This window comes from Elaeis guineensis, chromosome 2 (assembly GCF_000442705.2).
Source record: "Elaeis guineensis isolate ETL-2024a chromosome 2, EG11, whole genome shotgun sequence".
Taxonomy (NCBI): domain Eukaryota; kingdom Viridiplantae; phylum Streptophyta; class Magnoliopsida; order Arecales; family Arecaceae; genus Elaeis; species Elaeis guineensis.
The window spans coordinates 122,974,548-122,989,446 of NC_025994.2; the positions used below are offsets into that span (position 1 = coordinate 122,974,548).

Below are 14,899 nucleotides of genomic sequence, written 5' to 3' on the forward strand. Positions count from 1 at the left end.
TATTAATATTAATATTATATTAATATAATAAATTATTATGATGTAATGTTATATTATAATATATTAATATTAGTATTAATATAATATTATTATTTATATAAATTTAGGAGCAAAAGGTTATGATCTTATATCTATAAAGAATATAATAAGTATTTTATATAATTTCTTAAAAAAAATGAATGTCCAACCAAATATAAGCTATTCTGTAATAAGTTAATTTTTCATGATCAATCAAACATGTCAAAACCTTATTCATTTTGAAAAATTTTTTTTTTTCTAATAAACCAAATGAGTCTAGAGTCTAAATATGGTATAAAGAAGATATTAAAAAAATCTTAAATGATATGGTAGCTACTTAAGAATATAAGTATATATATATCTATTTTTTTTTATATTTTTTATTTTTTATGTGAGAAAAATAATTTTATTAATATTATTAACTTAACTGGATATAAACGTAGATTCTACCTACGGATGGACGTAAGAGTAATAAATATATAAATTTTAATTTTTTTCCGTCCCCAGCTATGTTCCAAACGAGCCTGGTAAGTCCAAACCCGCCAACCTTCGCCAGGGCAATAATAACTCTCAGCAACTCGTTGGGCCCACACACACCACATAAAAGGAAAAAATGAACTCAAGCCCTCCTTCATCTTTATATTATAAATGCACCCTCCCCCCAACCCCCTCCGGTCCTCCCTCCCTCCCTCCCCGGAGAATACCAAAACGAATCCCTTTTCCTACTCTCTTAGAATCTCTTCTCTTCTTCATCTCTTCCTCCCCTTAAGTTTGTAATAATGACGACGGACTCGATGTCTATAAAGAACAACTATCTGCCCCCCGCCCTCCTCGCGGCCCCCGGAGGCGGCGGCGTGGACGGGGAAGGAGGCGAGGGCGATGCCAAATCCGGAGAGGAGGAGGCTGGGGCCGCTCTCTCCTCCGCCGCCGCCGCCGCCGCCGCCGCCGCCGACGAGTCAGGGGACGGATCCAAGAAGCCTGTCATCCTCGTGACCAACGGTGACGGGATTGGCTCGCCGGGGCTCACCGCCCTTGTCGAGGCCCTTGTCCGTGGCGGCCAGTGCGACGTCCACGTTTGCGCCCCCGAATCGTGAGGCCCTTCCCTCCCTTCTTTGGTTCTTTATCTTTTTGGTTTAATCTATGTAGCAAGATTTGGGTATTTGACGCTTTTATTTTTCGGTAAATTTAGTAAGAATTGTTTCTTTTTGATTTGTATCTGCTATCTTCTTGATTGGTTTCTTTGGGAGTTTTTTTGTTTTTTTTGGGTAATGGGTGTTTGTCCAAAAATGCGGGTTTGTTTCCTTTGTGATTTGGGATAGCTACAGTAGGGTTTGCTGACTTATCTTTGTGCATGGATTTTGTCTTCTTCCTTTCTCTCGCTTTGGTTTGATTCCATGGTTGGCTTCGTGGGCTTTGGATGAGTGGGATGAGGTTGTTGGATATTGATAGGTACTGGCAATGATGTTGTCGGATTTCTTGCTTATTTGGAACCTTTTTTTTCTCCTTTGGAAAAAGGGACAAGTCGGCCTCGGGTCATGCAGTCACCGTTCGTGAGACCGTCGCCGTGACTTCTGCAGAGTTCAATGGTGCCACGGCTTTTGAGGTTTCTGGTGAGATCTTCTTCCAGTGGATTTTTAAGGTTTTTTTTTACCTCTAAGCTCGTTTCTTGATTTGGTGACATTAAATTGTTCCCCCACTTTATTAGATTGTTATTTCTAGATTGATTTATTAGAAATAACATTTCAAGATTGCAATATTGGAACTTGGAATTGGAGAAGTTATTTTGCGAAAACCATCACAGGGCGTGCAAGAAGCTATTTATATTCTAATTGCGGGTAGGTTGTGCTTCTTTTCACAGGGACTCCTGCTGATTGTGTCTCTCTGGCTTTGTCAGGCGTGTTGTTTTCTTGGTCCAGGCCAGCATTGGTATATGATTATATATACTTCCTTCTATTAGCTGCTAAAATTGAAGTCAATTTACTACCTTCTCTTTTAGGGATTTAAGAATGTGTAATATGATACGTCACAGGTCATCAGTGGTATTAACAAGGGATCAAATTGTGGCTGTCATATGTAAGTATGCGGGCCTTCTCATTCCCTCCCTTGTTTTCCTGTGAATCAGTCAACAAATAATGACTTTAGCCCTCTTTTCTTTGATGAGAGGTGTATATTGGAGTCTTTGCACAATTAATTCATATTATGTTCCTCCAATACGTGAGCTCCATGTTTCATGTTCAATCTCAAGATCTGGTTACAAATTGATATCTTCCTAGCTTATTTATGGTTCTTCCTTTCATTGCATGTTTCATTCCTTATATGGGTTTGAATCCAGATAAAGTTAGACTTTCTTATGTAAATGTCGTATGTTGACTAGTTCTCTCATCTCCTGTGAAAATATATATAGCTTCTACTCTGGTTCTGTTGCTGGAGCTAGAGAGGCTTTACTATGTGGACTACCTTCATTTGCAATCTCATTGAATTGGTAAATAATGTCCTATCTGTTTTTATGGTTTTTGCTTGTTCCATTTTCCTTGTATATCTTACACATTGAACCTTGATTACTTCTGCTAGGAGGAAGGATGAAAGCCAAGAAAGTGATTTCAAGGATGCAGCCGAAGTTTGCTTACCACTCATATATGCGGCCATTAGGGATATTGACAAGGGGCTTTTCCCAAAAAGTTGCTTGCTGAGCATAGAAATTCCTACCTCCCCTTCTACAAATAAGGTTTGCTCTTGCCAAGTCTCAAGGCTTTTAGTTTATGTTTGGTTCCTGGATACCTAATTGTGGTGTGGCTAAAGTTAAGCATCGATAACCACTGCATAACCAATTAAACATAAGTTGATTAAAGTGCTGCTTGGTTTTGTGCTATATGGACAATAATGTCTTTATGCATCGTCTCCATTTGGATGAAAATGGCTGAGGACTTCACTCATCACATGAATGCACTAGCCGCCCAAATTTCCTTGCTTGCCATATTATTTTATTAGTTGAAAATTATCAAAACAATCTTTATTATACATGATTGTAAAAATGACATGAATGCATATCCTCTCGTAACATGTACTCTCTCAACGTGACTTATTGCATGAGTATCATGACCTACCTTCTCAACAATATCATATGGATTCGATAGCATTTGTTGATGGGCCTTCCTTTTTTTTCCCATGAAGATATCAAGTGTAGCATATTAGACATAGCATATGGATAGGCTAGCACATGGTAATGTTCCATGCATCTATGGCTTAGTCGTGAAGGTCCTCACCGAGATCCATGCATTTGCTTGATACAAAGATGCAGGGCCGTTCCAAACATGGATCCCACAATGAGCAAAATAAGAGCATGCCAGCATAAAAGCAGAGAGCATGTCATTCACCAGCCTGCACAAATCAACAAGAATTTCAAGCATGCCAACATGAAATTAGGCAGTATAGCATAATGTTGCATTGATTGAAATTGGCCATGCCATTAAACTAATCACAGAGCAAAGCAAATATCACATTCTAGACATGGATACTGGCTTGGTCATGAGACCTTAGTGAGCACATTCAGTCAAGATGGAGTCAAGGTTTAAAGTGATGAAGATTGGCAAGCCCGGAGACCTTTTGAAGCTAGAATAAACCATGGGCCACCACCACTTGTGGTTGATCTAGAGACCACGACAAGCAACTAGCCGGAGACTTGAGTGGAGCCCCGAGATACAACCCATGTCACCAATCAACCTCCAATGAGGTAGAGAGGGCAGATTTGATGCCAGCAGTAGTGGGAAGGGATTCGATGAGGGAAAAGGGGAAGAGGGGAGCACCAATAGCAGCAAAAACAAAACAAAGCTAAGCCCCACCAACCAGAATGATCGGTGGCATTGTGCTGGCTGCTGGGAGCTGACTGGGATGCGGAGACCACACAACACTGATCGGATTGAGAGTGTGGAAGGGGGAGAAGAGGATCATGGTAAGGGGACTGTGCCAACCCAAACTGAAGTAAAACAAAGAAAAAGGGTTTTAACCAACTGGGAGCACTTTGAGAATGAAAATAGGGGACCAGGGGACTTAACCAGCTGGTTGAAGTTACTCCTATCCCCTCCTGAAATAACTTTAACCTGGTTACTCCTATCCCCTCTCAAAATAATTTTAACCATGGTTAGGTGATTAAAGTGCATTAACTCGTTAAAGTTGATCGTGCAAAAAGTACTTTTTGGCTGGTTAAGTGCATAACAAAGCCTTAACCAGGTTTTAACCAGGAAGCTGATGCAACTCCTTAAAGTTTGAAAAATATAATGTAACCTTTGTTTTTTTCTTCTACTGTGTAATTCAATTCTTTTAAGATGAGTTCTTTGAGAATTAAATTATATGTATATCCTTCTTTCAATGGTGCATCTAGTTACATGCCTATACTTTGTCATTTGGTACATTAATATTGAAGATTGTGAGGCAATAATATTATATGTAATATGCAAGGGATAATAACATCAACATCAATACCAACATTTAGAGGGGAGAAAATCTCATTGATGAGTAATTTTTGCTATAGGCCAAAAGGTAAAAAGATATATAACCTAGTTGGGAGCAAAGAGTAGATGTTTGTGCTCCTGAATGGTGTACATGCATTGATAGATTGGGGTAGAGTTAGGAGCTGAGCAACTTAGGTTTTTCCCTTAAATTTAAAGCTAATGCATTTGCTTAATTAATCATGACATGAATCAAGGGGCCTTTTTTCCCTTTTTGCCTTTCTTCTCCATCCTTGCAATGGTGCCCCTGGTGAGAGAGAGGGGTCCAATCCTTTACTTGCACAAGGTTTATTAGGGCTGTTGAGAAAATTAAATGATCAAGCCTAGAATAGCAATTGACACAACTATGCATGAAGTGAAATTCCTGATATTTGATTGTCAGTATTGAAAAAGCAGCAGATTTATGGATGTAGTAGGTGCATATAATCATTTTATCATGCTGTGATATCTCTGTTTCTATAAGATAGTTGATGAAGATGTGGGTCTAACTGATATAATTGTGATATAATGTGGGGGGGATAATATGATAAATGAGATTGTTGCTACTGAAAATGGAATTATTTGAGATGCTTTTCAGGAGTGTTAAATGATTGGTATAAGCCATTGAGATTTAAGATAATCTGGAAAGAAAAAATAACAAGACATGCTTTGTTGCACAGATCAAATTTTGGGCATTGAAGAATTTAACGTGTGTTATGAAAGCATATGGCAGGTGAGTGGGTATTACTAGAGGTGGGAGCTTAGGTTGTAGCACTAAGATGTTTCTTCTAGATGATGACTGATGGATGAACATGTAATGCCTGATAAATGAGAATTTGATATTCTAGATATTTTTGAACATACAGGCCTTCATTTCGTAGAACTATTTAAAAGTGGATCCTTGTAGTATGTAACCTTTTTATTAGGAATGTTGAAGTTGATGAGTTGCTACATATGAAAAAACAGGGCTTTGGGCTGGTTAGGTCGGGTTGAGGGCAAACTCTTACCCCACCCAGCTTGTATATCCCTCAACCCTAACCCCAATCCAACTTGGTCTCGGATTGGGATTTCTCTAACCCAACCATTCAACCAACCCAGTCAAGTCTTCAGCTAAATTTGGCCTGGGTAAGGGTTAGTCAAGTTGGGCTGGGTTAGTTGGGTTGTTTATTTTAATTGGATTAGATCAAGTTGAATAGGAATTTTAAGATACATGAAATTTTGGTACACTTTTCTTGGAATCATATTTCCAGAACTGAGACCTCATTCATTTATAAATTTCTATCATATACCTACATATAGTTTAAGAAGATTAAGATATAATCACACAAACATAGAAGTAATTTATATGAAACATAAATATGAACTATTTATTTATTCATATGTCGGGTAAGGTCGGGTCGGGTTAGGTTTGGGTTGGGTTGAAGGTCAACCATAACCTAGCTTTAATTGAGATTAGGTTGGCCCAAAGCCAACCCAAGTTTATAAAACTTCAACTCAACCCTATCTGATGAGGGGGGTGGGTGGGCGGTTTTGGGTTGAGCCTAACCCAAGTTGCATTGCTTTTTTTTTTTTTTTTTTTTAAAAAAAGAAAAATCCTAACATTAGCTCATGAGCCTCATATGATTAGAACTTTCTATGGCATATCTTCCCTTTAGCTGATGAGGAATTTGGAAGGAAATGAACAAGCATATCTTTTATCATTCTGATCTAAATAGGAGAGAGTTGTATTCTCTCCCCAAATTCAATGGTGTCTTGTCTTCTTTGCTGTCTCTATGATATCGTGTAATATCTCTTCATTTTTCCCCTAACCTAACAATTTATAGTTTTGTTGGATTTTCTCCTCCTGATTATGCTAATACATGCCTGATTATTTTTTTGGAAATGTGACACATGTACCATCACATTTTTATCACTTCATGGTTTGTGAATTACCTGAACTTCTCCTGCCCCGCCTCCCATCTTCTGCCTTCTTTTACCTTTTTATATGATTCTTTTCTTGATATGCAGACATGTTGATGTGCATTTGTTGATGGCAGTTTCACTGTTTCCATACAGGATATTATTGTTGCTGTTCTAGGATGACAACATAGCTAAGATTCTCAAATGACTTCAGGCATGTTTGGTGGTTGATCATTACAATAAGGCATAACTAGTGTCTCATGTAACCAATGATTTGTGTAGTCATCACCATACACATGAATATGATGTCATACATGAATTTAACATTGATGACCTGGGTCTCTGCTATCTGCTGCACCTGCACCAGAACCTGTCTTTTAAGTCAAAAGAGTGAGTGTCATTCTTTTCCATGGTATCATGCTTTTTTATTCACCTTTCCATCATTTGTCTCTTCAAAAACTTTCAATGAGGCCTGAGTGGTGCTTAAGAACTTTTGGATGTGATGGTTTGATATCATGCCAAATTATTCTTCTATCAAAAGCTTAGTTATTGTGTGTATGGGCTGTGAACATCATCTTCATCCAAGTAATTCTTGAAAGTCATGTGAATCTGCTCTCTTGGAGCTCCATGCAGTTAGCCATCCAGAGAAAATGCAGGCTCGACATCTGATTTATTGCAGATAATACTTTATGATATTATCCTTCCAAAAGTTTAAATTTTAGTTTCCAGCATGTAGAGGCACAATAGTTGTACCGGCCATGCCTAACCCAACAAAAGATATGGTTGAGTTTGGCTATATCTATAGTTGAACTGGAATTACATGTGCTGGACCTGACCAACAAAGCAAACGCAATTTATAGTCCTACACCCTCTTGACAATAGTTGTGCTTTCATTGGGCATCATGTGGCTATCAAGATTTTTGAAATACAGGGTGGGTTGAGGGCTATGAGGTGGTGACCAAGGAAGGTAAAATTTGTGGGGAGGGAGGAAGGGAAACTTGGCTTGTCCCTTGCTTCAATGCTTGTGGCGGTGCAATATTAGGAAGATGTGTGCCCATTTCATCAACTACCATTCCAATCTTCTCCTTGAAGTCTTATCCTTTGGAAAACTCTCATTGGGCATATTTGAATTGTTAATAACATCGGTCTTTTTTGGGAAAACTGTTTAGGTTTTTTTATAGATTTTAAACCTTTTTGTTTTTGATCATGCATTTGCACATGGATAACTATATGTGCACGATCAGGTAGGATATCTTCCATTCTAGTATGGATCGACCTACACCAGATACTGAATTTGTAAGTTTTGCATCTGACCTAGGATAAAACAATTCTTCATATTTTATCACAACATCTATACTTGCATGCATTGGTTATGATTAAGAAACATGTCAGATGCTTATTCTAAGTTATGAAGCATGGATACAGATGTGAGATGCATCAATAATGCAAACCCTGAAAAATAGGGCACGAAACATCATGGTACAACATAAATAAGTGATTTTTTTTCAGATACATGTAAAAATCATCGATAAAGCATGATGCTTTATTATAATAATATGGTCACCAGTTTCTACAAACTTACCATTTAGCCTTTCAAATTATAGATTAAAACTGTCACCCCATATAATAACATCAAAATCAAAATTTATCATCCATCATTAAATATTCAGCATTGATCAAACAAGAAGAAAGTCCTTTCCCCTCATCGCCAAAGCATCTGGAGGTATCTGAAGCCTTTAAAAAGAATAACAACAAAGGGATACGTAACATATTTATCCGAGACATTTAAACTATCTGTGCCTTGTGGCCATTAAATATAATGGTAATTTCTCTATCATCGTACGTAGTCTTTTTACTAATTAAGTTGTCAGCATGATCAGAATTAACTTTGTTTTGGGTGTAGTCAACTTTATAGATTGCTATGCCAAGTTGAAGAAATCTGAAGTCTCTTATCAAAATTAATCAAAGTCCAAGAATAACTTCCACAAATATGACATTGCAAGAGAGTCATGTTTGCACAGACGGAGTAAAATCTGATTACATTGTCAGGTGGTTGTGCCTTCTTTGTTGAGATTCTAGGTAAAAGATGGAACAGAAAGAAAGGAGATAGGAAAGAAGAGAGTCGGAAAGAAAAAGATCAGGGTGGTGACGTGATCAGACAGACAAATGTTAGAAGCAAGTCTTACTGTTTGAAATTGGAGGGTGGAATTCCGATAACCATATTTTTTGGAGGTTAGACTGCAAGATGCTGTCTAAGCTTGTAATTGATGTTTACATTGTCATCAGGTTGAATTAAATTTAGTAATAAGCTGATATGCTAAATTTTCTGCACTTGTCAAAAATCTTTACTTTGATCGATTCACTGTATGGCTATTCTGTTGGCCTTTGGTCATTATTCTGCCCGTAATTGTGATTGAATTGTGGGCTTGGTAGATGGATCCGTGAGCTTAAAATTAAGTCTACCATCTACAGGCAAGAAAAATTTAGTGTGAGGCAAGATGAAGATGAAGAGGAAATGGATTAGAGTTGGATTGATTAGAAAAATTTCATATTGTCAATTTTCCATTTCATGTTCTGCGGCTGAAATGCATTTCCAATATGATGAGCTGCTCTTCACTTACCACAATTATATAACATGAAAATGGGGATCTCTCTTGACAGATTCTAATGTTATTCATTTCAGGTGCTTTCTAGGGAGCTTGCACCCTCAATACCTTGAGCTTCCCTTCTTAGGGTTTCTTAATGTGGCTACATTAGCAGACTGATGCTTATCCAGATAACCTTTATGGGGCTTGACACATTATCTCTGAATGATAATAAGGGTGTGATGTTTCTTTTGGCATCTAGAATTCACTTGCATTTATTCACATGCAATGGACCAAAACTATCGATAGATACCCACACTGTGAAAATGCTGTATTTGTACTTTTGCAATGATGACTAGAATGTTTATCATATAGAACTTTTCATGTTTTACATGGCTGCTATGCCTGATTTCATTGTGAATTTGTTGACTTCCCTTTTTGCAAGTTATCTTAGCTTCTGAGATGGACATCTTTTTTCACTTTATGTGCTGTATGACAGGGCTTCAAGCTGACCAGGCAGAGTCTGTGGAGGTCTTCACTGAGCTGGCAAGCTGTGTCAGCAAACAGGCATCCTTCTGCTGGGCAGTTCATGTCTATGCATCAAAGCCTTGGAGTTCAGCTCGCACAGCTTGGCCGAGATGCCTCTGCAGCAGTTAGTGTGGAACAATACTTTTGCCACTATTGCTTGTCAGTCTGTTCTGTTTTTTCTGAAGAAACTCTGCTTTTTCAGGGAGCAGCTCGTCGTATTAATGCTCAAAGGAAGATTGTGGAAATAGACTCAGTTGGAGCAGCTGGAAAACCAGAGACTCAACGGGAAGTGGTGAAGAAATACTTTCGTCTACAGGTATGCTTGGGCTGTGTAAGTTTTTAACAGGCAACCCATGTATAGATAATGAGTTTTATGGCTCATCTGAAGCTCATTGATGAGATTTAGCTTATGTGCTTTATTAAATGGTGCATTATAGCCTAATGTTAGGCTTGTTTCCTCTAAAAGAATTTTGAATATGGTAGTGGCATGGGAGGCTGTTTCCTTGCTAGAACATATTTTCAGGTTTTCTCAGACGAGTACTTTTTGAATTTCTGGATAGCTTGCTTTATGAAATTAAACTTCACATGAACTTCACCTGAACATTTGAATAATTCTATGTTGTACAAGTGTTTAGGATTAACAATTGAAGCCTTCAAACGAGCCTTCAAACATACTTTTTTAATTGCAGTTTCTTGAGAAGCAGCAAGAAGAATTAGATGAAGAGCTTGATTTTAGGGCTCTGGAAAATGGCTTTGTGAGTCTCTCTCTCTCTCTCTCGCATGCACGCACGCATGCATGCATGTGTGTGCGAGCACACATGAATTCACTTGTATATTTACATGCTCTTAGCGAGCTTGCTCACATGCATGTATGTCTGTCTACACGCTCTTAGCAAGTTTATGTTTTCATCTTCTTTACAGATTGCTGTAACTTCTTTACATTTGAACTTGCATGAGGGCTCTGAGATCCAAGCCTCTGCTTCAGAGTGGTTTGCCTCGGTTCTAACAGGTGGAGAGTCTCCCTGAGGCTGACACGGCACATTTGTTTGACCTTTATACTGTTGTAGGTGGCTGCTTTGTTTTCAGCTTCAGGTTGAAGGTGTCACTTTTTATTCCAACTTCCCTCATTCCATTTGTGTTCGTTAATTGTTCTTTATATTTGAAGAAACCCATGCCCGATCCATTCCATTAATGTGATTGGCAGTGCGAAGCCAATTGTCTAGTCACCCTATCTCTTCTTGGGTGTGTTTCTTGTTTGAAACCTTTATTATGAAGAGAAATTCTTTGTGCACTGCAGGCGGTGTAGAAAATTCAACGTGGAGTGCACCGTCTTGTCCGATTGATCCACGTAGTCGCCGTTTTTCAATGCGCATTTAATATCTGTAGATCGATTTTTTTGTTTAAAAATTTTATATGATGAAAAAACTCCTGTCTTTTGAAAAAAATTATGGCATTTTATAGCGTATAATAGCACAGAATGTCATAATATGGTCCAGGATATTATATTATAGGAGCATTTTCGTCCAACCATTTTCTAATGCGTATTTAATGTTTGCAAATCGATTTTTTCGTTTGAAAATTTTGAATGACTTCTATTCTTTGAAAAAAATTTATGATATTCTGTGCATATTATGACATTCTGCGTTATATTATGATATTTTGTGGATAAAAATTATAACTTTCTGGATGCATGATGTCATGATATAGACATAGGATGTCATAATTTTATCAAAGAATAGGAGTATTTTCGTTATACAAAATTTTTAAACAAAAAAAGTTAATTTGCATGTATTAAATATGCGTTGGAAAGTGATGATTGCATGGACTAATAGGATAAAGCAATGTGCTCCACATCGGATTTTCTATACCGCCCGCGGTGCGCAAAGAATTTGCCTTATTATGAATTGCAGGGAGGTATGGGTTGTCATGGGCTTGATTTGTCTAGATTGGAGTTGGGCGGCTCCGTGATAGACCTTCTGGCTTTGCCTGGAATTTTTATCTCTAATGGAATTTGCCTATTTTTCCAATACTGGCGCCTTTTCCTCTCCCTTTGTGCTAGTAATGATCAGGTCGAAGTCAGTAGAGCTGCGGACAGATTATGGTTTTGCTTCCAGTTGAGAGCTGCTTGCTGCTGAGGGTCACAGTAGTTAAGTACTAGAAATTTTACAAGCCTGGGAGTGGGAAGCACTCAGTATGACAAATATGCTTCTCGAAATGAAGTTATAATTTACAGAGATACAGCCTTCGTGTGTGTTATTTATTTATTTATGTAGTCAGCCTGCCTCAAGTGCATTAAAGATGGGTACCGAAAGTTCTAGTTTGTGGCCTCGTCGAACGGAAAACAGGTGTTAGATGCATGCAATCCGGTTATCAAACAAATTGGATTCCATCAAACAGTGCCTCTTTTCAACATAGAGCATCATGTCAGAAGATATTCGGTAGCGTAATGATGCAAGGCTTACACAACTTGATGAATTTCAGCACAAATTTTTGGAGCAAAGCAACTCACGTAAGAATTAGTGCCCAGCCTTTCTCCAATATGGAGGATCAGGGCTGCATCGAGCTAGGATTTCGTTATTCAGTTCCTCATAAAAAGGGTGTTTGGTTATCGTGGTCTTTCTATCCCACTTTTCTTAGCTTTCTTCCCTTTTCTTTTGCAAATCAAAAGCTTCCTGAGTGTTACTCGGAAAAGATGAGGTTTCTCTTTCTAAGAGACGTCAGATGCTTCCTTTGTATCCGCACTATAGATTTTTCTCTCAAAAAAATGTATCTGCATGTATTCCAACCACAAGATGTCAGGATGTATGATTCATTCTCCTGGGATTCACACTTGCATGAAAGATAGAGAAAAGAACGATAAACCTCAACTTCACACTTGCATGAAAGATAGGGAAAAGAACGATGAACCTCAACTTCTAGCAATTCCTTGGGATGCCGCTGTTAAGTTTCAGATTAGAATGGGCTACTCGTTAAGCCAGTTATAAGTAGAGCTGTCAATGGGTCGGCTTCAGATTTGAGATTCGTGGGTATTTACTCGGTGGATCCAAATCTGGTATTAGTATTGAACCCATTTATCCGAACCTAGATCCGATAAACTATCATGTAAATGGATAGGGTATGGATATTTAATATCCAGATCCGAATCCGAATTTTATATATATATATATATATATATATATATATATATATATATATATATATATATATATATATATATATATATATATATATATATATATATATATATATATATATATATCGTTAGATCAGAAATCCAACGGTTTAGGATTTCTAAAAGTTTTGAAACTCTAAAACAGTAAAACCCCGTCGGTCGCCCGTCCCTCCCTCTCTCTCGGTCTCCCGTCCCGACGGCGTCTCCGGCCTCTCCCTCCCCTCCTCTCCCGCTCCTCAAGAGTTCGGATGTCTTGCTTCTCCATTCCATCACGTGATACGCTCACCGGTCGCCGGACCCCGACACCAACGCGGTGGACAAAGGAGATTCTTTCCCGCTCTCCCTCTCTCTGTCTCCCTCTCTCTCTCTATGTCTCTCAGTCTCCCGCTCTTCCTCTCCGTCGAGGACTTGAGATCCCTCCGTCGAGATCTGCTTTCCGACGGCGCCGAGCCCTCCCTCCTCTTCTGCTCCCGGTTCCTTTCCCATCGGATCCACTCTATGGCTCTCGATGCCCTCTCTCCCTCTCCACCGCAAGATCTGCTTGTCGGTGGCCGGACCCCGACGTCAAAGTCGTAGGCGAAGGAGATCCTCTCCCTCTCTCTGTCTCTCAGTCTCCCGCTCTCCCTCTCCGTCGAGATTCCTCCATCGAGACCTGCTTTCCGACGGTGCTGAGCCCTCCCTCCTCTTCTCTCCACCTCTCCCGCTCTATCGCTCCATTCCATGGCTCTGTCACTGAGCGCCCCCTCCCTCTGCCTTACGGCTCACATCGCCCCCCACTGCCATCCGGGCCGCCCCTCCCTCTCTAATGCCGCCCACTGTCGGGATTCGATCTCTCCATCACTGATCTTCGCCGTCTCGACTTCCTCTCCGTCTCCGTCGCTCATCGGACCCCGACATCAAGACAGTCGATCTGTCGCATCCTCACTGATCTACTATTTTCTAGGTAAGCATTGGTAAATATCATGTGGATTAAGTTATGGAGTATTGTTCATTATTGTGAATGTATTGGTAATATTCTGTGGATCAATTTGTAGCTATCTTTTTTTATGTGATTTATTTTACTTATTGAATTTGAGTAAATTTTATATTTTTATTTGTATGATCATATGATTGTATAATTTTTAGATATTTTTTTAGATTATTGTATAATTTTTAGATATTTTTTATGAGACTTTGAATATGAGTTTCGGGTCTCGAAATCGGATTCGGATATTCGAGATCCATTAGGGTCCAGGTCCGGTACTTTAAGGCTAGACCCGTCGGGTATTTGGGTCCGGATCTAGTACCAGTAACTAAGATCGAGTCCGATCTAAATATTTAGGTTCTGATCCGAATCCGACTCGTTGACAGATCTAGTTATAAGTGAGCCGTTAACCCTGACCTAAAGGCCAGATCATATCTGTCACGCCCCAAATCCGGGACATAACACGACCATGCTACCGAGAGATGGAACCCACGATAACACGAAGCCAATCCATCATAATCATCTAAAATCCGTCAAATAAAAAGATTCAATTCTATTATTCATCAAATAATCGAATCAATATTGGTTCAGAGCATCTAAATCTAAAAGTAAGTACTAACCCGAATCTCAATATTCATAAATAACTACAAATTCATGATTATAAAATAAATTAAACTTCTGCTGCCAAATTTTCAAACTTGCTATGCCGATCTTCAAGCTTGGATTCCTTTTGCCGATCCTAACCTTATTTCTCTGTTCAAACAAAAAGAAAACAAAAAGAATATGAGCTACACTAGCCCAGTAAGTAGAACTTGCGCTTCCTTATCGGATCAAGTATAAGTTTTTCATGATAATGCAATATTTAGAAAATAACAAATAATACAAAATAAAGCATTTCATAGAGCATATAACAAAACAAGTTATAAACTCATCATGCATGCATAAATCATGTATATTTCACAATCATGAATCGTAAATCATTTTCATCATGTATTCATGTCATGTTTCAAAATATTGCTCACAGATATTCGTGCTAAGGTCATTATTATACCCGTGACAGGGCCATGTTTCTTAATCGACAGAGTTCTTAATTCATGTGCCAACTTTATATCCGCTGGCAGGGCCATGTTTCGTGTGGATGCTAGCTCCGGATGTCGATCTTTGCGAAGGAATTCATTCATAGTCATTTGAGAGCCTTTGAAATCATTATATCTTTTTCTTAAAGCATACTTATACATAGATGGAAAAA

General features: G+C 38.7%; 1 protein-coding gene across 3 annotated transcripts; it reads left to right on the top strand.

Moving 5' to 3' along the window:
• Window positions 1-684: 684 nt before the first annotated feature.
• On the top strand, window positions 685-12,282 carry LOC105034292 (uncharacterized). 3 transcript variants are annotated; one of them, XR_003800331.2, is made up of 11 exons: window positions 685-1,108; window positions 1,534-1,628; window positions 1,877-1,944; window positions 2,048-2,091; window positions 2,423-2,500; window positions 2,590-2,743; window positions 9,486-9,638; window positions 9,717-9,830; window positions 10,204-10,269; window positions 10,436-10,613; window positions 11,574-12,282. XR_003800331.2 is itself a non-coding variant. In XM_010909419.4 (10 exons), the coding sequence occupies exons 1-10, from the start codon at window positions 798-800 to the stop codon at window positions 10,538-10,540; spliced, it is 1,188 nt and encodes a 395-aa protein (XP_010907721.3). In that variant the 5' UTR covers window positions 686-797; the 3' UTR covers window positions 10,541-10,740. The 3 variants fall into 3 exon arrangements, 1 of the variants encoding a protein (XP_010907721.3); XR_003800333.2 differs by having other exon boundaries at window positions 11,584-12,282; XM_010909419.4 differs by lacking the exon at window positions 11,574-12,282 and having other exon boundaries at window positions 686-1,108; window positions 10,436-10,740.
• Window positions 12,283-14,899: the final 2,617 nt, after the last annotated feature.